The 26,876-nt window shown below is 41.8% G+C and overlaps 1 protein-coding gene across 2 annotated transcripts in view; it reads left to right on the forward strand.

Moving 5' to 3' along the window:
* The window catches only part of ALKBH8 (alkB homolog 8, tRNA methyltransferase), a 57,833-nt gene extending 32,472 nt beyond the window's left edge, over nucleotides 1–25,361 (forward strand). For both annotated transcript variants that reach the window (XM_074570249.1, XM_074570241.1), the window contains exons 8-12: nucleotides 8,911–9,017; nucleotides 13,230–13,384; nucleotides 14,216–14,481; nucleotides 23,337–23,486; nucleotides 24,680–25,361. In XM_074570249.1, coding sequence (XP_074426350.1) covers nucleotides 8,911–9,017; nucleotides 13,230–13,384; nucleotides 14,216–14,481; nucleotides 23,337–23,486; nucleotides 24,680–25,249 — 1,248 coding nt within the window. In that variant the 3' untranslated portion in view covers nucleotides 25,250–25,361. The remainder of the gene's footprint in view (nucleotides 1–8,910; nucleotides 9,018–13,229; nucleotides 13,385–14,215; nucleotides 14,482–23,336; nucleotides 23,487–24,679) is intronic.
* The last annotated feature ends 1,515 nt before the right edge of the window (nucleotides 25,362–26,876 follow it).

Below are 26,876 nucleotides of genomic sequence, written 5' to 3' on the forward strand. Positions count from 1 at the left end.
TGGGTGGAGAGAGTCCTGCTACATGTATTTGCAACCTCGGTAACGTGGAAGTTGCTGATTATAGTGTGTTCCTACAGATGTTTGTAAATCATCAGTGATTTAAAAAGGTGATATGCTCTTTTTGAACCCTGAAGTGTTTCCTTTTCTACTTAGATATTGAAAATCTCTTGAGAACTTGCAAGTTTTTAATGTGTGAAAGAATTACAGATATGCTGCAGCACCACGTGCACGGATGTGCATACCAGATTCTTGTAAATGTCATCATAGTTGCATATAAAGTTGTACTCATTACAGAACAGCTGCCTTTGTGTTGTAAGGACTTGTGCAGTGGTTTCTCAGTAGACGTTTGGTACAGTATTAAACATGAAAATAAGGATTATTTGCTTTCAGGACAGAGTAATACATTAAGTACAAGTCTGAGGAGGTGTATTTGAGGATGCAGGACTGCTTTCTTATGATGTCTTGCCATTATATCTTGAACAGATTGGGTCCTCTGGAGGACACTGGGGTCAGGATGTGTAAGAGTCCTCTTGTGCTCTTGCACTGAACTGTACTCCTTAGAGAGCAAGTGATACAAAATCCTGGAAAGGAAAATGCATGATTTCATGCATCTGGGGTGTGTTCTGCCCTGGTGTAGGTGGATGCAGTTCCCTGTATGTCAGTGTAGTAGCACCCACGGATGTGAGGGAAGACATATGACTGAAAGAATGGAAAATATTGCAGAGGAGGCTAAGACAATAAAAGAAATTATATTAAGGCTAACTGCATTAGCCTCTTGCTCTCTGCGTCCTAAAAAGTTTAAGCTAAGAGCTAGGGAGGCGGTTTATTAAAGGATGAAAATGGAATGTCAGTGGAGTTGAATAAACTGGATGTTGAGAATTTGACCAAGTCTTTGTATCTGGATTCACAAAAGGACATCAAAGTCATATGCTGGGGTTGGATAGTATTTTTTTGGAAAGCAGAAATTACATCTATGGTGGCAGAGAGAGGTAAGCAGTGGTAATGCAACTATTGCCTTTTACTGTAGGGGTTGGAAGTCTTTTGTGTAGGAGTCTAATATTCAACATTGAGTTTTAACACACCTGGGAAGGTGCAAAGGCCACAGGTAATGTCCTGACATACAAAAGAAACCTGCAACTTTTAGAGTTAGTAGAAACTGGTGTATTTGATGGGTGTTCTTTAATGGATTAGGTTTGTTGTGTGCTTCTTTTTGTCTGGCTGTTCAATCAGCAAGATTGAACAGTAACCCTGGATTTACAAAGAGGCTTTAGAAAGAAAGAAGAGTCAGCCTGAGAAGACATATGAGTGAAGCATAAAAATTTGTAAAAGCAGGGAGAGAGACCTTGGAGTGGGAACAACAGCGGTCAAAAGTTGGTGTGATGCTGCCAGAATTACCACCAGCAACCCGACCTCTGCTGGGGCTGGGCAGAGCAGCTGCCCCTTTGGACACCAGGAGGAGCCAGCATCCAGCTAGTGGGGTGACAGCACAGAGTGCCGCAGTGAAGAGTGCCCGTGTGTGAGCCTGGGGGGCCTTTGTCACTGGTGTGTGTGTGTGGGGTGCCCACATCTCACAGGAGGGGTGTGTGAGTAGGGGAGCCCCCATTGCATCCCTGGAGGTGTTCAGGGCAAGGCTGGATAAGGTTTTGAGCAGCCTGGTCTCGTGGGAGGTGTCCCTGCCCATGGTAGGGGGTTGGAACTAGATGATCTTTAAGGTCCCTTCTAACCTGAACCATTCTGTGATTCTGTGATTGCCAGGAGAGGGGTGAGTGCTGGTGGCCCACGTGGCCTCTGAGGCGCTGGTGGGATTAGAATTTTGGGGGATTATTTGGGGGATTAGATTATTTGGGGGATTAGAATCCACCGTGGGATTAGAATTTTGGGGGATTATTTATGAAGACTATTTTGAAATTTGTAGGTGTTTATTAACATTTTGTAGGCATGTAGTGCTGTGGTTTATCTGTTATTTTGGTGATGCTGTTGTTCAATGTGTAGTTCACTGGTTGCTTGTTAACTGTGTTCTTAATAAATCAGTAAACTACTTGGACTCTGATTTGATTTAAACTACAGGAGTTGAGCAGTTTTCCCTGTTCCAGTCATACTTGAAATATGGAGAATTTCCAAGACATAATGGAAGTATGGTTTTAGGCTTAGTTCATATGAGAGCTGTCCTCAAAAGGCAGGGTGGATGAGACTATACTGTGTTTGGTCCCCTTCAGCTGATGCACTTCACCACCCACCCCTTTTCTTCTGGCTTGTGCTGTCTCTTAACCCTTTACTGTTTTGTGCTGTAATACTCCAGGCTGGGGTGAGTTGACACACAGTTCTCCTAACGCTTCAAACACCTTGAATTGTGATTAATAATCATACTTTTGTGCATACCTCCAAGCATCGTGGACCTGAGGTAGTGTGGGTCACTTGGCCTCAGGGCTGGAGGTTGTTTCTAATCATCTTTTGTTTAGAAATGTAGGCGTACGCAGAGTGACTAAACTTTAGCACTGGAGTTATTCTTCAGTGGCAATGATCAGTGATGAGGCACAGTAGAGGAGTTAATGGCATATCTCAGCTCTCCTGATTGGTGTTGTACTGATTGAAACACTCCTAATAACTTGGAGTTGGTGAACCTCAAGAGACTCATTCCCAGAGATGTGGAGATCCCAAGGAGAGTGGTGTATATTCCAGCTAGCTGTGAGAAGGCCTGCAGAGTATTTGAAGCTCCTCCATCCAACAGGAGCAGCAGTTTTCCTTTCCTTGTACACTACCTGAATCTTAGGTAATAGGTAAACAGAGTACAGACAACGAGAGAATTTGTATCATGGAATCAATGGCATATGTAATAGCTAGGAGACATACCGGTGTGTTTCAGTGGATACATTCTCCTCCTTGGGGTTATAAAGAAAATCGTAACAAGGTGAGACCTCAGAGAGACAAGTACTCTCTGTATATTGAAATAGTTTTTAAACATTGATATCCTAGACTTCAATTAAGAGGAAGAAATATATAGGTACTTAAAATGACACAGAAAATTCGGGAAGATAGTTATGCATTGTATGGATGGAAAATTGAATACAGTTTTTGAAGAAAAAAACCCTAATAGGTATATTAAGCATCTGACTAGCCATACCATAGTGCCTAAGTATACAAGCAGGCTTAGCAAGAGCTGGTATGCTTTGGGGTAAATCTGATATGAGGGAGGCCTGTGCATGTGTTGAGAGATTTTTGAGGTCAGCGGTACTGAAGTATTTAATCGTCATGATTGCCAACGTTTTGCTCATTTTCTGAACTATGGCTAGAGACCATGATATAGCATGTAAACGTCAGCATAGGTTACATAAGATAAATTTCCTGTAACGTGGATTATTTGGAGAAGATAATCCCATTCTCTTTCCCCTTAAAATTCAACATTTTTCTGAATTCCAAATTTTGGAATTCAGCATGGGTTTTGCAATGAAAGGCACTATGTATTCCTGATTGATTGCCTCAGTCCTGTGTAAGCCAGCAGGCTCTTCTCTCTACATGCGTAGAGCCCCACTGTGTTGTTCAAGCTCCATGTGTGGGCTTTAAACCTCTCAGCTGTCTTTGAAGTAGACATTCTTTTTCATCTGTTTTACATGTGGGAAACTGCTATGTAGGCTGATAATGTGTCTTTGCTCTCTGAAAATTCAGTAAATAATGTCAGAGACTTGAGAAGCTTTCCACATTGCACTTTTTTTTTAGCTTTAGAGTATGTGTTCTCTAAGGTAGTCTATTGACATCAAATACAAATTTCATCAGAGACAAAGCTTAGAAAAACAATGTTGTCATTCCATGCTGTAGCTGTGAAATCCTTATTGACGTTGTCCTTCTAGCCCCATTGCATTATTTCTGTTTTATCTTTGGATCATTACTTATTTGATAGACCGGTCATTCACCTCCATCCTCCGGCTCTTCCACGAAGTGCAGTACCGCTGCACTGGAAGGTGGTGCAGACTTCTCATTCCCTGAGGAGTTAAAAACCCCATACTTTCTTCTCTTTTTCTTTTAAGCTGGATTTTTTTCTGGTTTTTGCATTTTGCTGTATTTTATGCCACAGGAACATTGTTCGTGATGTGGGTGACGCTTTGCTTTGATGTTTAGCTGTCCTTGAAAGCTGTTTACTGCTTCATGTTCTCCCTCGTCATGAACACTCTCTCTTAAATAACCTGGCAGCATGACAAGATATTTAAATCCACAAGCAGGTATTATTAGCTGTTTGTTTGTTTCAAGTTTTTTGCTGTATATATAGAAACATTCCATAGTACAAAGAAAGAAGGTAAAAGTTGTATAAGACCAAAGCATCCACTATTTTTATTTTTCGATGTAATCCCTGGATGATGCACCATGGGCTAGCTGGAAGTTTGATCTTTATTGACTCTGCCACCTAAGAGAAAAAAGAAAATAGGTAAAAACGAAAATAGTAATTGGAAATAGCTCCTGTGGAGCAAAGCTGTCATGAAGCAGATTGATTCAGCACTGGCAGAGTTGCTTTATTGATTGTGAGTCCTTAGTAAATTAAAAAGAGGACCAAATGCGTTAATCTTTTGTGCGCGTGTGTGACAGTGACAATTTAGTGACAATGTTCTGCCAGGATAAAGACACATACAGGAGTGTGGGAATGTTATCTACTTCAGTCAGTAATAGGTTTTTCTGAGATAAGAACAGAGTTCTTCATAAACCCTTCTGGGTTAAATGTTCTTTACTGTATACAAAGAATAGAAGAAATACTGTTACTTGTTTGTTTTTTTAAGCATTCAGGTACAGTTACTCTAGATAAAGGAATGAAACATAGGAATTGCACTTATTTTCTTCAGCTGTTCACAGTGAGTCCCTTTAATTTGATTCTCTGTCTGAATTGCAATGTCAAATTTGTTGTTAAAAGTGCAAAACTTTAATATATTCTAGCCGAGGATCTCTGCTTCATAAGCAAGAGTGAGTTTTGGATTTGGATTTTTGACTCTTCCAGTTACTGCTCATTACTTGATGTCATTGCCCATTTGCAAGTAAATTAATCCTTTATTTATATTTTCCTCCCCAAATCATCACTGCTTGTCATAAGGATGAAATTAATTTAGAAGGGGAGCAGCCACAGTATGAGCTGATAATACAGAAGCTTTTCCTCCACAGAACAGTAGGGAGCAGGGACAGAACTGGGATCCCGTGCTAGTGAGGACTAGACTTGCCAGATGCTGCGTACAATAGGTAATCTGCTTTTCAGCCTCAGATTCTACAGCATCAGAAATTTATTTCACATATTTCTTATTGGCTTAGCATAGCTGAAGTTCATCCAGGAGGGCATGCTTTCCTCTTTTACTGTCTGCTATTTTCCTGCCATTACTGCCTGAAAATCCAGCTACCAGGGATAGCTTTGTGAGCTGTCATTCCCAACAGGCTATCTGTTAGAGAGCACTCTGAATCTCTGCTATTTTGGATGCACAGTTGTTAACAGGACAGGGTTTGAGGAGCATCCTCTGCTAAGAGACTCTAGGGCGCTATGCAGCTGGGGGGAAAAGGAACTGGAGTTGCATGAGGTAGAGCAGCAGAGAAGGCAAGGAGCTGGAGGAACTGTTCCCACTGCTACATAGAGAGTCCCCCAGCCTGGTGTGCAGAGAAGTGAAAGGGAACGAGGTCCTCTTCCAGGGCCTGGAGGGAGATGGGAACTGGAAGTGTAGTAGACCCCATAGAGCTGGCAGTCATTGACACTTGAAGAAAGTGCTGTTCTTGAACATCATCTGCAAGAACAGGACTTTGTAGCTACAACTGACACAGAAAGAGGAACAGTGGGGTAACTGAGCCTCCAGGAAGGAATGTGGACAGTCTCGTGTTCAGTTTATTGTGTGATACTTGTAAAGAACCCAGTCTCTATCTTGTCTCCTCACGCCTGTCCCATAACAGCAGTGAGCCAGAGAGGCAAAAGACAGACTGAGATATCATCTCACCCATTTCATCCAACCACTTCGCTCTTTGCTTCTTTTCTTCTCATGCTTTTCCTTTCCTTACTTGTTGGTCCTGATTAGTCATCTTTTGGTTTCTTTGCGTTGCCAGATACTCCATCTTTTTACAGGGGCTTGCACCTAGTTGTGCTTTATGGGGCAGCCTCTCTGTCAGATCTGTGAAGCCACTGTGTTTTCTCCTTCTTCAACCCATGCTTCTTTGAGGACACCTGGAAGAATTGCTAAGTGCAAGGGATGGAGTGTATTAGCAAGTGGCTGCCATTCATCTGTTTGTGTAGCTATTGAAGTGTTTCATAATCATTAATTAGAACTTATGGGTAGGCTTTATTCCCGTTTCCCCGTATCTCTTCCCCTTTTGGCCCCACTGTTTATCAGCCTCGTCATTTCTTGCCTTAAATTTAGATAGCTCAACAGGAGAAGCCGTGTCACTCTATGTGGGTGGTACTACAGCATAAGTAATTTTTTCCTAAAAATGTAAATGCCATTGTAGTTTCCTCCAGTGTGCACAACATTAAATAGTAAATGTTGTAAGTGGTAATTTGTGGTGTTTAAGTCTTGCTTATTCAGTCTCTGTGTTGCCGGTTTTTTTGTGTTGAATGGCTGGTCATCGCACCACTGTTTTCTTTGTTAAACGCATCTGTATGCAGAAGCAGAACTGCTTAATTTGTTTCAATCTGGCATACTGTAGTAAGCCTGCTTTTAAATTGCGTACTTAGTAGGTTACAAATCAGGTGGCAGAACTTTCATGGTGCTAATTCTCCAGTGTAGCTGGAACCAATGACTTGAATAGTTTTTGACCACTTTTCTTTTTTGTAAGTCTTCTGTAACTTGTTCGGCTTGCTTAAATGACCTGCTCCTTATTTTCCATAGCAAGAGTTTCTCTCATTTGGGAAATGTAAAAGGATAACATTCCTAGCCCCAGCAGAAGCAAAATGTAGCACTGCCATCAGGGCTGTGAAATTGGAATAAAGCTGAAAGCGTTACCTCAGTACATTGTCATGGCTAGAAGCCAGTGGGCAAATAATAAAAGGATGGTCTGGTACTTGGCAAGTTAGTCAGGATCTTGGGAGACTGCATGTGCTGCTTGTGCTGCAAACCTCCAAGAATGTGGGCAGGTTGGAAATTATTTCTCTCACCTAATACTGGTTATCTGAATGTTATGTATTTACTCTGAATTAATTGTCTCAGCTCAATCTGCTGTGCATGGATAGGCATTTCCAGAGGGCATAGGGTCATTCCACATCACTTAACTCTACATTTTAGACTAGGGTGAATCCCTCTGTGGAGATACTTGTGTCTCTCTGCATAGACTTCACAAAAACAGTAGCTTCACAAAAACAGTACCTGCCTTAGCCCAGGTACCTAACTTTCAGATGCCTGAGTTACAGCAAATGAGCCCTCTCTTCCTCTTATGCAGTTGCCTTTAATTGAGGGGTAAAAATCCTTTCCTACCTTACAGGTACACACAGAGGTTAAATGGTGCTACCATGTTCTCACAAAGAAAGCTATTACTGTGAAAAGAAAATTTTCATAGAATAGTAGAATGGTTTGTGTTGGAAGGGACCTTAAAGATCATCTAGTTCCAACCCCTTGCCATGGGCAGGGACACCTTCCACTAGATCAGGTTACCCAAAGCCCCATCCAGCGTGGTCTTGAACACTGATGGTTGGGGCATCCACAACTTCCCTGGACAACCTGTTCCAGTGCCTCACCACCCTCACAGGAAAGAATTTCTTGCTAATATCTAATCTAAATCTCCCCTCTTTCAGTTTAAAACTGTTACCCCCTGTCCTATCATTATGCTCCCTGATAAAGAGTCCCTCCCCATCTTTCCTGTAGGCCCCCTTTAGGTACTGGAAGGCTGCTATAAGGTCTCCCCAGAGCCTTCTCTTCTCCAGGCTGAACAATCCCAACTCTCTCATTACAGGAGAGGCGCTCCAGCCCTCTGATCGTCTTTGTGGCCCTGCTCTGGACTTGCTCCAACAGGTCCACGTCCATCATATTTTGGGGGCCTGGGAGCTGGACACAGTACTCCAGGTGGGGTCTCATGAGAGCAGAGTAGAGAGGCAGAATCATCTCCCTTGACCTGCTGGCCACGCTTCTTTTGATGCAGCCCAGGATGTGGTTGGCTTTCTGGGCTGGAAGTGCCCAGTGACGACTCATGTTGAGCTTCTCATCAGCTGTGTTGGAACAGGTTGCCCAGGGAAGTTGTGGATGCCCCAACCATTAGTGTTCAAGACCAGGCTGGATGGGGCTTTGGGTAACCTGATTTAGTGGAAGGTGTCCCTGCCCATGGCAGGGGGGTTGGAACTGTGTTGATGAGAAGTCCTTCTCTTCAGGGCTGCTTTCAATCCGTTTTTCTGCCCAGCCTGTATTTGTGCTTGGGATTGCCATGACCCAGGTGCAGGACCACGCACTTGGCCTGGTTGAATATGAGGTCCACACAGGCCCACCTCTCAAGCCTGTCCAGGTCCCTCTGGGTGGCCTCCCTTCTCTCCAGTGTGTTGGCTGCACCACACAGCTTGGTGTCATTGGCAAACTTGGTGTGGGTACACTCAATCCCACTGTCCCCATATTGCCAACACGTTAAACAGCGCTGGTCCCAGCACTGACCCTGAGGAATGCCACTCATCACTGGTGTCCATACATATATTAAAAATAAATAAATAAATAAATATATGTGTATATATATGGGGGTTTTTTTAGTATTTTAATTATATATATACAGACATATTTGTGACTGCCCCAGATTTTTGAACACGGTGGTGAAAGGGAGAGACCTTAAGGACAGAGGCCTAGAGGCTTTTGCATCCCTAAGAAATACGTAGGTGTTTCATGGCAATATTCTGATGAACACACTGAAGAGGCAAAAAGAACGCCTGGCATTTGTATGAAGCTCTGTAAATCATGCTCATTCGTGGTGGCTGGTTTTGTTTCTTTTTAGATTGTGATGGATTTCAAACACCCTGATGGCCATACAGTGGCAATTATGCTGCCCCGATGCAGTTTATTGGTGATGGCTGGAGAATCCAGATACCTGTGGACACATGGGTACGTGAAAAAGTCCCCGCATTGCTGATAACGGAAGAATAATGTATATTGTTTGTCTGCTTTGTTAATGTCATTCTGTATTTAAAATTACTCTGAAAGAAATCAAGTTAAGTTTTATAATTAACATCCAAATTCACTTCTCTGCTCAGATGATGCTCAGGTTAAATTGAAAAAAAAGGGGATTTTAGGAAGCTAATTGCCAGTCCCTGAGCTGCGGTTTCCTGCTGCTGTCACAAGTGAAGTTTCGCTCTGAAATCACTCTTAGATGTGTAGTGTGAAAGTCCTCAGTGACTATGAACTGGCAAAGAATTGATTGTAGTGCAATTAGCTTCACCATTTCCTTTCTTTTCAGCCCACAGCTTTTCCCATTGGATCATATATGCCAAAGGCTTTAGAGAAGGGCTGGTTTAAGAGCATGACTTTCCCTGCACAGAGGGCACAGAGGGTGACAAAGGGGAGTCTTCCTGAGCTCTTGCCAGCTGCTTTAGGGACACTTTAGCTACTGATAAGGCTGCATTGTACTGGGCAGATCTGGGATCCTGGAAAAAAGATTTCTTGAAATATGTCTTGAGGCTTTGCTTATTGTAGGATTTAAATACATGCTTTTTAAATCATGCACCACTGGGAGTTACTTACAATAGGAGTGCTGAAATTGGCAAAAAGGCTAAAACCTTGGCAAGCTCTGAGAGTGACAGTAGTGCACTTCAGGAGAACATGGAAACCCTCATGTTGGACAGAAACACCCATGGTAAATGTTTCTTCCTTTGTTTGACCTAATCCATCAGTGCTTACAGCAGTCAATTGGAGATTCTAATTACATTCTGTGTAAATTAAACATCAAATCCTTTTATTGGCAGAAGGTTTTCTACCTTTTAATTTTACCGGTTAATTTGTATTATGAAGAAGGATAAATATGAACTCCCCAATGACGTTTACATTGTTCATTTTTATAGAGCACTTATACCACCTGTATATTCCCTCATTAAATTCAATAGTTGTAAAAAGCAGTTGGTACTTCTGACGTGCATCATTATAGAAGCCAGGGCAGTGAAGTCCTTTGTGTTTTGGTATACAAGACTGAACATAGATACCAGCACGATAAGCTTCTTATTCTGTCCTGTCAAATACCGTCAGTCATCTTTTGGAATGGTCATCTACAGCTCTGAGAACATAGTGCAGTTCCCATGTCAGTGACGTTGCTGGCCAGGGGACCAGGAGGGGCCCAGGAGAGCCAGGGGACAGCCCCCAGTCCTGCGCATCAGGCAGCTGCATGGGACTGGGCTGAGGCCGGGCTGGGACATCAGCCTGGGGGTCGAGGCCCAGATCAGTGGGGCAGTGGCCGTGCACAGACACAGCTGGGGATGCATCTGGGGCTGTAACTGGGGCAAGGCCCAGTGAGACAGCCTCTGCTTAAAAGCAATTCCCAGGGAAAGGAGGGATGGCCCTTGCTGAGGCTTCTGTCTGTCTTCATGACACCTTTCTCCAAGGCCACCAGCTCTGCTCTTTACAAGATGATCCCGGGCAGCCAAACTCCCAGGATGGGGAAGGATGCACACAGGGCACTTGCAATACTTGCCAGCAAGCATTCGAGTTGGCGTAATGTACCTGCCTGCTAAGAACTGGAACGAGATTATTATTTAACTCACTTGTACCTTCAAGTTATGGTTGTCTTTTGAGAACCAATAACATAAGCTACATTTAAAACTAAGATCCCAGATCCTTCTACTCATATATAAGTTATTGCTGTCCCACTGCTTGCCCACCTTTCCTAAAAATAGTTTTTCTGTATATTTTTAAAAGCAGTAGTGGATCAAGATACTCAACTGCAGTAAGCTTTTCATCGTGCTAGTGAAGCATACTATTGTAATCAACAAGATTAATCGTCCAGTGAGCAAGTGTAGTTAATTCACTTGGATACATAACGTCAGGATGTATTCAAGATCATTTGTGATGCCTTTTTTCTGCTCCTCAGAAGTCAAATTGGAGAGTGAAAGGTTCGTTTTTGGAATTATTCTGGAAGAGTTTTCAATGTGTATGTTTGGATGCCAAGGGAATTAGAGACTTTGTTTTGATGGTGTTAACAGAGTGCACAGGAAAAGGATTTTTGTTCTGTTCTTTCTGGAAGAGAAATATACGGTTAAGAAATAAGTTATACAGTGTCATCAAGGAAGGCAAAAGATACGTACTCCTTTTGTCTCATAGGTGAAAGTAGAATTATGACTTTTCTGATGAGGTTCATTTGTGATGGCTTTTATGATGAAGTTCATTTTTGGTTGGGTGATCTGGGAAAACACCTTTCCCATTCACCCTTAAAATTCCACCCAACTGAAAACCAGTCCTGCCTCCAGGCCTGTAACTGTAATAGTAAAACAACTCAGTGCCAAGCAAGAGGATGTGCAGTGTTTTATTTTTTACATTGGGAATCCTGGTTTTAGCCCAGCCTTGATTCAGAATTCTTGCTTGTAGTATAGGCAAAAGGAAATTATGTAGGTTGAAACTGGAACCTTGAAAAAGAAGACTTATTTCTGAAAATATTAGCTGCTGTTGATGTAGGTACAAAAGAAAATCAAATAGAAAATCTGCAAACTTGGGATTTGAAGTTCTCTTCTCCAGGGAGTCTTGGGCATCCTCAGCTGATTATTTCATCATAGCTTCATTATCTGCCATGAACAAGGCAGTTCTTTATTGTATCCCGGCCTTTCCATGGCTGCCTTTGGGACATTTCCGTTCTCAAGGCTGCTCCATGTCTCCTTTTTGCAACATCTAGATGGAGCATCACTGTGCTGCTTTCTGATTTCCAGACAGAAAGGACCCACACTCTTTTTCCCTGTGACTTGGTAAGAGATCAGCTTCCCTGTGGTAGGAAAGGTGGCATACAGCAAAGTATGGGAATGCCGATCAGGCTGCAGGCTGCCTTCTTGGCATTCAGATTATTTTTCTTTGTTAACTACAGGCATTGGTCAACAGTTTCATATGACCTGCCCAAAAGTTCCAATGGAAATTTGAGATGAAACTGAATGCTCTGCTTTATTAAAAGATGTAAGACACTTTTTTCCCTCTTTTGGCTCAACCTGTGAGGGTTAGATTCAGCTAACCAATGTAGAGGTCAGTTTTCTACTGAGAGTTTGTCCTGCTGGGCATCGGTACTTTGAAGTCAGCAGCTCTGAAGGGGCCTCACTGAGAGGCCAATTCCTTAGAGATGAATTTTTTTTTTTTCTTGAGGAAATTTCTGCATTAATCTCTTTGATGACTAAGTAGAGGAAGCGTTTCAGTGTGACAGTAACAGCTTTGAAGTGCTAAGCTATTTCCCTGAAGAGTTTCCATTTTGTTCCAAGAGTATCTACTTTTTCCCATGTGCAAGTGATGGGAAACCACATGTGGGTGCAGCTGTTTCTCTTCTCTCGTGTTTCACATTTTACTTTCTCATTTTCCTCTTCTCAACCTTGAGAGAGACCCGTGTGTAGAGCTACTACAAATTCTTGGGTTTGGTAGTTTTTCATAATGTAAATCTCTTCATAAAATTATTTGAAACTTTTGTCACCGCAGGAAAGTCCCAAATCACTTTCATTTTATGAATTTTGTCCTTGCAAAAATGTTTTTTGTTTTCCATGAAGATCAGCGCCAAATCCAGAAGTAGCTTAAGAAGCTCTGTTCCCAGATTGCTTGATAGATTTTGGTCAAGAAAGATCTACAGCAGAGTTTCTTCCTTTAGGCATTTTAGCAATGTCCCAAGTACTACTTCTTTGCATCTTTGGTTGTCAGAAGTGGAAAAGCAGTTCTTTTGCAAAGCAGATTTCATTGGAGAGGCCCGTTTGTAACACGCAACTTCAGTCTGCTAATGCAGCGCTCAGACAGTGCTATGCTTTTATGCCCACAGACACCATTTTTACGAGTGTATTTTATCTTTAACAAATATGTCTCAAATAATGTCCTAGAAAAATAAACAATCAAACTTTCTGGGAGGAAAGGAAGGGAGAAAAGGGAAATGTAATTACTTGCAATTAAATAACACTTTAATTAATGTCATTAGTTTGTGTCAGCACCTTTCTTTTTTTTCTCTGAAATTGAGTAAGTTGAAAACAGAAGCAGCAGTACATTAAATAGCATGTTGTAATTACACTTGTCACAGTATTTAAGAAGTGCCTTCTTATAAAGATGGATTTTTTTTTTCTGATGCAAATTATTCTATTATTTTGTATTACTTTGTTTTAGGATTACACCCCGAAAATATGATGTTATTCAAGCATCTGAGCTTGGGCAGAAAGTTGGAACGATCACTGCTGATGTTGGAGATTTGACACTAAATCGAAGGGAAACCAGGACGTCATTTACGTTTAGGAAAGTGAGGAGAAGCCCTTGCAATTGCAGTAAGTGTCTTGAGGTGATCTCCAAGTCAAAATTATTATTTATCACCAACGTGTAAGCATTTTTTTTGAGCAAACCGGATATCCCTTTGGGTGATTTTTGGCATTCCTGGTAGCCGTTCCTGGATGGCTCAGGGTTAGGCACACTATGTGGCCTGAATTGGTTGCATCTATGTGGCTACTGTAGTTTCTGAGTACAGGAAGGCATTTGGCTTGCTCTAGACCCAGGCAACTAATCGGGAATCTTGCATTTCATTGGGACCTCAAGTGCCAGAATTACATACCAGAATGGAAGTAGCTACTATTCTTCAGGTTCCCATCAGTTTTTGTTGTTTTTTATTTGAAGCAGACTGTAATTTTGTGAAAATAAGTACATTAGAGAAGAAGAAGCAGCCAGATCTGCAGTGACAGAGCCATGTAAGTGCCTTAGGGCTGTACAGATAATGATAGGTGGCTCAACTGTTACATGGAATTGAAGTCCATTTGTGCCCTCAGAACAGAATTTCAGAGGCTGAATTGCAATGATGTCATGATCTTTGGTAATAGGGGCACTGTCTCAGTTTTGAAAACATAAACCTTGTTAACATAGGAGGATGAATGATCACTGCAAACAGCCTCTGATACATCTGGGCAGGTGCTTGTTTTAAGGTGATCAAACACACAAATGCAGGTTTGACCTGCATTTCAGTTTTGAAAAGGTAAAGGAGGAATGGAGCATTTTTTGCATTTTAATATTTCACTTCTAGGTTGGTTTTTTTTTTGCTAAATAAGTTTAACCAACAATGAATAACTTTTAAAAAAATGATTTTTTTGTGTATGTGTTGCTGTATCTAGTTTACCCATCTGTCTGTGACAGCCAGAAAGGACAGCAAAGACAGGTACAACCTTCATTTCCCCACAATGAGATGGAAGCCTCAAAGCTGGAACAAGAATATGTACACAAGGTGTACGAAGAGATTGCCACACATTTCAGCAGCACCAGGCATAGCCCATGGCCCCGAATTGTAGAGTTTCTCAGGTCACTACCAAAAGGGTCAATAGTGGCTGATGTTGGTTGTGGTAATGGGAAATACCTAGGCATCAACGAGGATTTGTACATGGTAAGTAGTAGCTTTTGTCATTTGTTTTCATTGGTACTAGTGTTTATTCCGTCCTGCAGTTGTAGTATGCTGGAGCTTCAGTTGTGGGAAGAGTGCCAAGAACAGAAAGCTGTTTCCTGGTCCAAGATCGATTACCAGTTGTGTTAGGTTTCCACATCCATTCACTATGTGCATTACCCTTTTATTTTTCCCAAGCCACTTTTGCTTTGCAAGTCAAAATGTGTTAATAAAAGAAATAGGTAATGGGTGCAGTGGATTGAAAAATTATAACTTTTTTGTTGAATAAGCTTAATAAAAGGGAAAATGGTTGGACAGTTTGAATGCTTCCAGTAAATTTCTCACTTGGCTGGTGGGTGGGAAATGCAATGTGTATCTCCCCGAAATCTTCATGGGCAGTACTACTTTTCATGTATCCTTTTCAGTTCCCTTTGGCCTGGTGGCGTGGCTCATTTCTGAATGATGTCATGTTTGGCTGTCCTACCTCTGACTGTGCATAGGCCCAGTAAATGTGCCAACATAAAATTCATGGGAGAGTCTCAGCTTCAGCCCAGATTTCTGGCCTTTCTCTCACTCCCTTTTCTTCACTTTTAGACAGTTCTGACATCATTCTTGCTGATGTTCTCATCGCCTTCCTGGTCTCACAGTCTGTACTTAGCCCAGTTTTACTTCTCTCCCTATCAGGAAGACATGAAGCACATAAAATATGAACCAAGAGATAATTTTTGTTGCGAATATTTCAAAGACTTTTTTTTGCAAGGGTCAAACTTCCTGTTATTTTTACCCAAAAGAAATATTTCTGGGAGGTGTGCATTAGGCTATCTGTTCTCCCATGTTCCAGAATTGTCTGATTCTTTCATGTGCTTGTACTGTGAAACACTGTGAAATCCATCAGGCTTGAAAACCTCTATGTAAGGCAAAATGTTCATTGTTAATAATAAAATCAGACTTTTCTGCCTGTTTCAGGAGTTTCTGTCCTGCTATTTATATTCAGCTGTAAAACATAAGTTGTTACTTACAGCCCTGTCTGTATTAGTAATGGATTTATTTCCATTACTGTTCTTATAAGCTAGAACAATATCAACTGATTTATAAGCAGGCATGTTTATGCGTGACTGCTGTAGCCTGAAAATAATTATTAATGTTCAGTACATTTCAGTCTTTCACTCCTGCTTCCTGTAAGAAAAATCGGTAAACTTAACTAAGGAGGAGAAAAGTTTATCAGGGTACCATGAAGGTCACCTGGTCCTAGAATGAATTTGGTAAATGGCTGTTGTGTACATTTGTGGTAGACTTTTAAGGCAAAATCTCTGCAAGGTGCTGTGTTCGGAAATTGCCAGCACCAGATTGTTTTCTGGAGCGCACAGTTAATGAACTAAGGGAAAGAAAGATCACATATGTACTAGCAGTCAAATGCAAGCCAGCCCCTCTCCTCGGTTACTTTAGGTGTTACCTCATTTCATATGTGCCTTCAGGAGAAATCCAAAATGTGGAAAATAACACTGGAAAGGAGGGAACTTTTGAAGAAGCAGTTGAGACAGCTGAGAAACAGAATCTGCCAGTTGCTTCACTCAGTTGGTTTCCCTTGGTGTTTTATTTTCCACTGGTGACAACCAGTTTTTCTTGGTTGGAACTAGGCTCTAGAACTCCGCATTTGCTTATTTTCATCCAAAGCCAGCACAGAGTCTCAGGAAGATGGATGTGCCTCCTTATATCTACTATATTTATTTTTATATGTCAGCTAAACTGTTGTTAAAGGAAAAACAGTGTATATTGTGTTTACAGATGTTTTTAGGCTTTTGATGGTATCTTGAAAAGACTAAGAGAATAGTAGGGGAGAGGAACAGTGTGGTTTTACACTGGTTTGGAGAAAGAGGAAGGGAGGACTATTGAGTGTCATTCAGTACTGATGAAGGGTTATCAGTGGGTGTCACTTGGATCACCTAGCATGGATATGAGTAATTGCTGCTGGTGAGGACAAGGAGTTGATCCAAGGGGACCTGATGGTTTGGGAGCAGGTTAGACTGCGGCAGCCTGTTTTCTGCTGGAAGACAAAATACTTTGGGCACATTTGGTGTCATTTATCAGGTGGAGCTTACAGTCACAGAATGCCAGAAAGCTGAGCACTGAGCAGCAGTCATAGGGATTGGGTCAAATTCTTCTAAGAAATGTTAAGATCACTTTGTTCATAGGTAATACAAACCCTGATTCTTTGACCTGAAGAAAAGTGCCAGTAGACAGGGCTTAGTAAGACATTTTTCTTATGGTCAGCTTTTTAGAGTGAACTGTCCTGATGATTTTTATTTTTTTGTGTGTGTGCAGCTTCCTCTAAAGCTAAGGTAATGGCTATTATTTGAAGCAAGATACTACTTTAAATACTTTACTATTTCTGCGACTGCAGAAGTGACTGATGGCAGTTCTTTATTTTGTGGATTCTGATTTGTGGGAAACCAGTACTCATTTATTCCTTAATGGGAAATCAGTAGTCGTATATTCCTTAAAGGGATTTTTACCTGTATTCCCTTGCTATACTGTTCTTTAGGAAGTACAGGTGTTAGTGATGTATCAGTATTGTTACCAGTATCCCATCTCCTTGATACGGTGACTGTGTTGGATGAGTCAGCCTGTTCAACTGTTCTTTTTATGTGAGGGAGAGAGGAACAGTCTTTTCCACTTTTTGTTGTCCTCCTGGGTTATTATTTGGGCTCAACAGATAGGTCTGATTTTACAGTGCTGTTTCTCATATTGTGTTACTTCCATTTACCATGGGTTGGGCATGGATCCAAGGGTGAGGGGTTAAGGAATACGCTTTGTGTATCAGGTGCATCGTTGGGATAAGGACAGTGCTCTTGAGGTGCAGGGCATCAGTTTCCTCCCTCATTTACTCCTCTTGACTTGGGGACATAAAATCCAGGCAGAAACTTAATAAATTGCTGCAGTCTTCACAGCAATTGCTGTAGCTCTTGGTAAGTTTCTGTGCACAGTGCATTGGAGCTCTTAGCCTAGATCCTGTTGGGAAAGCAGCAGTAAAGCAACGCTGTGAAATTAGGAGTTATTTAGGGGTTAGGTAGAGCACTGTCCGTACAGCCATGTAACTTTTAGTGTTTTGGCTCAGAAATACTGAAAACCTGAGGCAAGCACTTTCTAAAGGCAAGTGATGTGCTGTAAAGGTTACTGTACGTTTTTAGATAGCATAGTTTAAGTAGCAGCACTAATGGTAGATCAAAACTAAAGTAGCGCTCTTGACGGTTTTAATCTGCAGGCATCGTCTGAAAACGTCTCCACTGTAGCCTGTGGTATTGTATTTGCTTCAGTTTCTTTGGATGATTACATGTAGCCTTATCTACTTGAGTGTGGTTGTGTGACAATGAAATGCACTCGAGTCCAGCTACACTCAACGAAAATGACAGTGCTGTAATGGCTGCATTATTCTGACACAGTGAAAGAGCAGCAATTTCATGACAAACAAATTCAGATTAAGAATGTATGAGCGAGAGATGGAATCCAAGTCTGATGTAGTTAGGGCAAAGAGTGGAGAAAGACTGAATTTAATAAAGTTTCAGATTACTTTTTCTGTCTAGTGCATCTTTTTTGTTCTTTGAATGAATGCAGAAGAGAGAAATGGTTGTTTTTATGCAGTCCCTTCCCCTCCCAACCTCATTTGGGGGAATTATTTTAACAATTTATATTTAAGCACTTTCAAGCTTAATATTTATATCTGTGGAGCTTTTATTTTTACAGAATGCTACGTTTCAGTCTTACCCATCCCCCCATCACCACAAGGGTTTCATTCCAGAGCCAGTTGATATCACTGCAATGTATCTCATCAATTTTTATGAGCTTTAGCTCTGTCTTCCTGTTGCCAGTGTTCAGGTAGGTGTGGTGGTGTGTAAATTCCCGCAGGAACGCTCAGCATTCTCACGGGGCTAGGGTGTGCATGAAAGACATTGAAGCCTTTCAGTGTTGTGGTTTGCGTTTTAAATTGAACTGGTAAACTGATGGGAAATCCAGTTACACACGACTCAAAATGCCATTGGGGAGATGTTTTTTCTTTACATATAAATTACTCTCCTTGCCAGAATACTGATGCTAGGAAGAAAAATGCTGGCAATGCAGGAGCCCAGATGGATTGCCTTAATACAGACATTCCTATTTCTGTAGTGCTTGTCATTCAAAGGTGATCGGTAATGCAGCTTGTATTTCACGTGACCCTTTTGCTGCGAGATGTGCATCTCTCTTTTCTGTATTACTGTCCCAAACTGGGATCCACTGGAACTGTATAAAAGTTTGATTTTTGCCAGTGTGTGGGGAAGAGGGATGGTGAATATTTGCTGTGGTATGCTTGCATAATGGTGGGTGGGTTTTACTTGCACTGGGTCCATGTTGATTGAGAACAGATTTCTGTCCAAAGGACTTAATATGAGTGGGTAAAAGCAGGAAGGACAAAACTAATTGGTAAAGGTATACTTGGAGGAAATTCACTCTATCTTAGTGATTGGCGGGTGAGGCAGAGGAACCTTTCCTGCCCTTTTATCTCAATGAATAGGAGTCATTAAAATGATGGGAGATCTGGGAAGAGAGCTCAGAAGGAACTGGGCAACAGCAGCACAAGACTGAACGCTGGATTGTTCAACCTGGTTCGGACACTTTGTCACTGAGAAATGAACTTCACGCTTTAGACATAGCACTTTGTTTCCACAGACACCCTGACTGTATGCAATGGAAAACCAAAATGCTACGTGAAAGGAATACTAAAGGCCTGACTCAGACCAACTGGAGCAAGGAGATTTGTCTTTCTTGCTGCGGCTGTTCTGGTGTCTCTTTTTCTACGTATGTGTGTGTTTGCTGGAATGTAATTTGGTTGAGGCTCTCATGCTATTAGTTATAGCTGAGGTGTTTCTCCAGGGAGCCACATAATTCCATTTGGCGTCTGGATTTCAGAATTAGATGTCGTTTTCTCCATCAGTTTCTAATGTGCTGAATCAATCAGGCTTCCAGACACTTAAATGAACTAATTCTACCAGGTAGAGTTAGTTATAATGAGATAATGCAGAAGGAAAATATATAATGGTGGGCAACATTGACCTGTCTTTCTTTAAGCTTGCAAGAGGATTTCTCTCTTGCAGATTTGCAGCACCATTACAAAGCAAGCTATTTATTTAGTGTCTTTTGCCCCCTAATGATCTATTCCAAACCACGACATTAAGTAGATTTTATAAAACTTAATTTAGCTACTGCTGGCTGAAACGGTGGAGGTGAAGGTGCCTGCGAGTGCAAAGGAGCGGGATGGGATATCAGCCTGTTATCCTGTTCTCAGGAAGCCAGTACAGCTGCTGCAAACTCAGGCAAATCACAGGTGTTACACTTGTTTCTCCCTTCCTTTATCCTTTTATCTTAGTCTTTTTTTGATACTTCTGTTAGCCTAGAGGTTTGTGTTACCCAGCGTGCCCTAAACAGAGGGTGCTGTATGCCGGAATGACGACAGGCTTTCGCCTCTTTCATAAATTTTGTGTTTGCTGGGGTTCTAGTTGCGGAATTACATACTAATGTGCTGTACTAATACCGATTTCCTGGCTTAAAACAAGACCTGGATGCAGTTAGTGTTTATCCAGATACAATGAAAATCAGTGCCTGAAATCCCTGTTAAAAATGTAAGTGTATTGTGTGCCCCAGTACATAGGTGTCTGTGGCCATTCTGGAGCTCCTGCGAGCCATTGTCCACATCACAAAAAGCACTGAAGAGAGGAGTGGAGGTACCCGCAGAAAAGGCAGGGATGTGGGAATGGCTGCCTGGAGTAAAATTCGAGGAACTTGAGAAGCCAGCCTCCTTTGAGGAAATGCTAAAAGGTGTAGAGCAATTTGCTGAGAGGTGGACTCCCTAAGAGGTGGATTCAGCTGAATAGTCAGCCATGCTATTTGAGATATATATGAGAAATCTGGGGGGTTGAGCAAGGAATTTGATTTGGAAAACAGGTATAAGAAATGATTGAGAAGACTCACATAATAAGAAGAAATAGAGAACCTTAAAAACTTATACAGTTTGGCTTACCAAGAAATGTTACTAGATTCTGTTGGTTTTGGACACTGAACTAGTAGTAATTTGACTACCTTTGTCCGCCCTTCTATAAGAGATGTCAGCATCCCGTGCTAAGCATCAAAATTAGAGACATGAACTGGCAAAAATGAAAGCATTCCAGTTATATTTTGAGATTTTTTTTTTAAAATGTTTTGATTAAATCTGTAATTAAAGAAAAAGAAATACAAAACAGTCCTTTGAACTGTTTTCTGTAAACAAAGTTCCATCACATCAAAGCTTCCGCGTGCTTCAGAATGTAGAAGTCAGTTAGTAACAGAATTGGGAAGAGTTGAGTTTGTGGTCTCTGCCCCTTGCTGTAAATGTTTTCTGTACTCATAAAAATCAGATAAGCTCATTTTCCAGCATTGCATCACTGAAGTTAGCTGTGTTTTGCTAGGTTATTGTTTTCTAAGCAACAGAAACCAATGTATTTTGGTTTTTAACGAATGCATGTTTTTTATAAGCTAGAAAATGCAGGAATGTGGTGATTATAATTCTTTTGAGATATCACACAGAGATAATTCTAGTAAGGATGCTACATTTGCTTAGCTTCAGCACCAGGCATATCTGCGGTGACTCCCTGAGTTCAGCATATGTGCATAGCATCTATTATGATGTTTACATTTAAATCTGCATCAAGTTTCAGCCTAATATACCTATTTTAGAGCAGCTGTGCATTCAAAGTAATCCATTTCAAGGTCTCCATTTTCATTGCAAAACGGAATCTTTTTGCTTTGGATGTAGATTCACTTTAATAAGTATGACAATACAAGTAAGCCTGACTTCGTAATTATTTGATACAATTTAGATGCAAATGAGGACTTCACATTCTGGCAGTCATGCCTTTGTTCTCATTCTCAGTTCACTGGGTTTCATCAACATACAGTGTAGTCCTTTTCAAGGTCATTTTGGGAGGGGAGGGTTGAGTTCTATTATCCATCTCTTTTTTGCTATAGACACGCAGGACCAAAGCAATTCTTTCTGGTTAAAGTTTGTTGTCAGTGGAAATGGCAAGTATTCTCCCTCCTTCTGTCAGCAGTGAATTTGGTCCTTTGAGTTTATTAAATACTGCATGCTAATGTCTTAATTGCAAAAGTAGTTGAAGGCACCGGTAATGAGGCGTGGAATCTCTAACATGCAGGTTGTCAGCTAAATCCATTCCATGAAGAGAGTAATTTAAAGACACTTCAGTTGGCTTCCAGTGTGAATTGATGGGGATTTATGTTTACTTCCAAGTAAACCAAGAGTTTCCTTTTTTCTGTTCATAAATAATACTATTCACTCAGTGCTTCAGTAAACGCAGAGACAAGGCCAAGGAATAAATGGGAAGAAAACAATGCTAGAATTGATCTTTTCAGGTCTGTTTAGAGCTAATTGGCAGGACAATATGTATATATTCATCATACTGTTTTTGCAGAGGATTATCTTGGGTTGTCAGGTTGGCATTTTCACAACTGTTTAATTTACTTTGGACCAGAAGTCAGGGACCTAACTAGAAAGCAGCTCACCTGGAAGCTTTCAGGACATATGGCTGTAACAGAATCGTGGTTTTCTTCAAAACTGTGGTAGTAGATTGAAAGCTAAAATGATTTGAACCAATAAAATGAAAAGTTATGATGGAAAATAAATATATTTTCATTAATCATTGTAAAAGAGATTTTTAATTTTAGCAAGTACTGTTGTCTCTACTGGGTTGATTAACCAGAACAAATTCTTTGCTATTCTTCTTAGATCAGGGATGGTTTAGTATTCTTTCTGTGTCAAATGCAATAAACACTGTTAGCAGTAATTACTTAGGATTCTGAATCTGTTCTCTGCTATCTACTCATTACTGATCATTGGAAACAAAAATAAATTTAATATTCTTATGCAAGCTGGGTTTGATGTATGGCTTGGTAGCAGGGCTTCAGTTTGAGTGTTCAATGTGCATGGCATGAAAATGAGGGTGGTGCATACCTCGCTCTGTTTGTTCTTTCAGAAGGGTCTTGATCAATTTGGATTTATTGTGTTTATGCAAGCATGTAAAAGATATCTTCAAGATGCTTTTTCTTACCATCTTGGACCTGCACACTGGGCAAGGTTTAAAGGTGGGGGGGGGGAAAGAAACATTTAATGAGGTGTCCTGAAATGGTTTCTAGGGGTCACTTTATCACGACTGCACAGAACCTTGGAAAATTATGTTGAGGTTAAATTTTTGTGGATCGTGATACTGAGGGTGAAGAGGACTGTACCTGAGCACTTCCTTACTTATACTGAAATGACGAAACCTGGGTGATTGGTGAAGCTGTGTGACATACTTCAGTGATGCCACCAAGGTCACCAGTTTGTCATTTACACTTGTAGATTCAGCTTTCGTGAGTTCAGTATTTGTCTGCTTCAAATGTTGTCAGGTTACAAATATCAATTGAAAGGAAAATAAAATACTGAGGCTAGGTCACCTCTTGTTTTGCTGGTTTCAGGAGACAGTTTTGAGGAAAAGTTAGGTTGAAACCTGTTCTGTCCTAAGCTGGTTCAAAATCAGCATGCTATAATGAGCTGTCTAATATCCAACCTGCCATCTTTGTTTAAAGTAAGCATCAGGAGTTATTTCTTTTTGTCTCTACCTGGGAACCATATATATTCCTCTTACTTAAGGCTATTTTCTTGCACTTGTTTTTATTTTAAACTAAAATGTGCTACCTCAGTAGGAGACTGTGATGACTCTATTACTGTAAGCATCAAGTGAAAATCATTTTCCAGTCTTGTAATTATGAAAAGCTTCATGAAGCACTTTCTGTTATAGGTTGGCTGTGATCGCAGCAAAAACCTGGTGGATATTTGTGGAGAAAAAAATTTCCAGGCTTTTGTCTGTGATGCCCTATCGGTACCAATCCGCAGTGGTTCTTGTGACGCCTGCATCTCTATTGCGGTAATCCACCATTTCTCAACAGCAGTAAGTCGCCCTCTCTGTGCTCCACTGTACTGTTGTATTGCTGTGCAGAGCTACTAATATTACAAAAACCCACTACTTTGGGCTCATGAAAGCAAAAGGGAAGAACAAAATGGGGGAAATCATAGGTTTGCACTTGGCGTAAGTAGCTGTCAGAGCACATCAAGCTGTTGCACTGCCACTGCTTCTTAAACTTTCTCTTCACGTTCTCCCTCTGCGTGGCAGATGCCCTTGCTCCTCCTGGCACTTTGGTCTGGGTGTTTGTGTTTCATTTTTGTCTGATTACAATTAATGACACTGGAGAAGGGGGCTCTGCTTTGGGAGTCAAGAGATATGTTACTTCCCAGCTCGTATCTTGAGCAGATCTCGTGTTTTTCTCTGTGCCTTCGTTGTCCATCTGCAAATGACAGGGACACTGCTCGCTAGGCCGCTGTATCTCTGGGCTGTGTGAGCTTCTCCTGTGTGGCAGGAGCTGTGTGATTGTAACAAACTTCTAGACCAGGGAGCCATAATCTTGGGTGGAGCCCGCTGGTCTCTCCCTACCAGAAACAGCGAATGTTTCCAAGCTCAATATAAAAAAGTAGGAAGAAGTCTGCTTTGGAGAAGGCTGACGTGGTCAGAGCAACCAGTGTTTAAGCCATAAATCTGACTCCTTCTACTGGAGACTAGGGTGTGTATCATCAGGTATGGTAGAATTGAATCTGTGATTTTAGATACTGAGGCGTGTGTCATTTCCAGCTGGGCTGATATGTCTAAGAAATTCTGCTCAGCACAGCACTGGTTTCAAACGGAAGGAGAATCGTAGAATCATTTAGGTTGGAAAAGACCTTTTAAGATTGGCGAGTCCAGCCGTTAACCTAACGCTGCCAAGTCCACCATTAAACCACATCCCTGAGTGCCCACCTACCCGTCTTTTAAATACCTCCAGGGGTGGTGCCTCAACCACTTCCCTGGGCAGCCTGTTCCAATGCTTGATAACCCTTTAGGTGAAGAAATTGTGTTTCAGCAAGAATTGTGTTTAAGAAAATGTCTTGGCTTGCACATAGTGATGGACTATATTATGAATGAAAATGAATAGTGGAAAAATATGTCCCTGATTTTTATTATGTCTTGTGGGGGGACAGTAAGGAGGAATTGCTGCCATTCCATTCTCCTGCCTTTATGTACTAGCGCTACACTTTTGCTTTCCTTTATAGGAGAGGAGACTGGCTACTATCCGTGAACTAGTCCGACTTCTAAGACCTGGTGGAACAGCACTCATTTATGTCTGGGCAATGGAACAAGAGTACAAAAACCAGAAGTCTAAATACCTTAAGGAAAAGAATGGTAGTAAAGACACAGTGGAGGAAATCAATACCGGCATGGCCCAGAGACCACTTAGTGATCAAATGCCTGATAGCAGCAGCCAAGACTCAGCATGTTCTGACCGACTCCTTCATGACTCGAAGGATGAAGGCTGTGATGCAAAGCCAGTCGCAGACTCCAGACTGCCTGTTCACACTAACCGAACCTCCTTTCACTCTCAAGATTTGCTGGTTCCCTGGCACCTGAAAGGTGGCACTAAAAAGAAAGGGGAAAGTGTTGATACAGTGTTGTTTCCAGCTGGCTCCAAGGAATCCCAAGAACTCAGCCCTGTTTTCCACCGCTATTACCATGTGTTCTGTGAAGGGGAACTGGAAGCAGCGTGCAGATCCCTGGATTGTGTGAGGGTTCAAAAGAGTTACTATGATCAGGGAAACTGGTGTGTGGTTCTAGAAAAGTTGTAGCCTGTGGTGTTTTGTTTGTTTTTTACAGTGTGAAAGGTATTTTTAATGCAGGCTGCAGCTATTACCTCTTTTAAAATTGCAGAATAAAGACTTTTTTATTGACTTAATAACAGTAACTGACACTGTGTGCATATGTTAACAATATAATGGCCAAACTCAGATACCACCTCTGCAGAGTGTTTATTTTATTTTTGTGAGTTACAGTGAAGAGGATTAAGTGGGAAAATACTGGCCATGGGAATCAGTGAGGACGGCGTTGAGCTTTCACAGACAAAGGGCCTGGTTCTCCCTTCTCTTACACTGGTTTGTGCTGGTGTAGCTGTAGTGGCACACACAGCAGCCCACAGCTAATTGGAGTGGAGCTCTGCGCGGGAAAGGTAAAGCTGTTTGCTATATGAAACTGTGGGTCAGGGAGGAGCGAATGAATGACATGTGAGTTTAGCTAGAGTTACAACGTTGCCCAAAGTTGGGTCCAGCCTCTTTTGCTGTCTGTCAGGGGTCACAGATCCCTTTCAGGTTGGAATTTACTCTCTTGATCATGGTAATGATTATTTCCTCAAGGAGAACTGGAAAGCCAGTGGGGATACCACAGCCCTTTTTCTCTTCCTTGATGCTCAGGCACCCACAGTTCATGCTGTCGTGCCCTAGATTTCTCTAGCTCTTCACTGTAGTGTTGTTTGAAAGCTCCTGTGTGCCTGCAGCACCAGGGCTCATAGCGTGGGGTGACAGCTCAGATGCCCCTGGAAAAAAAAAAAAAAGAGGAAAAAGATTAACATGAGGGCAACATTGGTGCAAATTTTCTGCAGGGTAATTTCAACCCCTAAATGTTGTAAGTGGAACGTTTTTTATTTATTGTACTTCAGAAGAACAAAGAACTGGAGTAGAGGGAACTGACGCTGGTCTGGCTGACTCATAGCAGCCCTGGCTGCCATTGCCTGCAATGACTAGCACAATTTATTTAACACAGCTCTTGTGCTACCAAAGGAGCGTGCCACCTGCAGTGCATTTCCGGAATTAAAATAGAATGGACTGGCTTTGGCATGGTGAGTGACTGTTGGTGCCTCTGAAAACTGGTACTGCTGGGCTGTGCCCTCATTGCCCGTTTCATTGATTCATCGCCTGTAGCTGTAGCAGATCTATGGTATGGGCAGGTCTTGCTGCTGTAACTGATGGCATCTAAACTGAGGTGGCCATCCTGAATCATGGGGACTTGAAGGACAGCTGTGTTCCCTTGGCCTACTCCTGCCTCCCTCAGACTTGCAAGTTAAAGGTATTGCTGTGCCGGCAGACTGCTCCCGGTCACCATTTCTACTGGGCTCTGCCATTTTCCCCTCATCATATAACGGAGAAAATCTGAGGGGAATGACCGTGGTAAGAGAGGAGCTTGCTGTCACCACAATTCATCCAGCCTGTGCCTTGTTCGCTGGCTGCTTCCAAAGAATCCTTGGGGAAGGAGATCATAGAATCATAGCATGGTTTGGGTTGGAAGGGACCTTAAAGATCATCCAGTTCCAGTTCCCCTGTCGTGGGCAGGGACACCTCCCACTAGACCAGGTTACTCAAAGCCCCATCCAGCCTGGTCTCGAACACTTCCAGGGATGGGGCATCCACAACTTCCCTGGGCAAC

This window comes from Larus michahellis, chromosome 1 (assembly GCF_964199755.1).
Source record: "Larus michahellis chromosome 1, bLarMic1.1, whole genome shotgun sequence".
In the NCBI taxonomy this organism is placed as follows: domain Eukaryota; kingdom Metazoa; phylum Chordata; class Aves; order Charadriiformes; family Laridae; genus Larus; species Larus michahellis.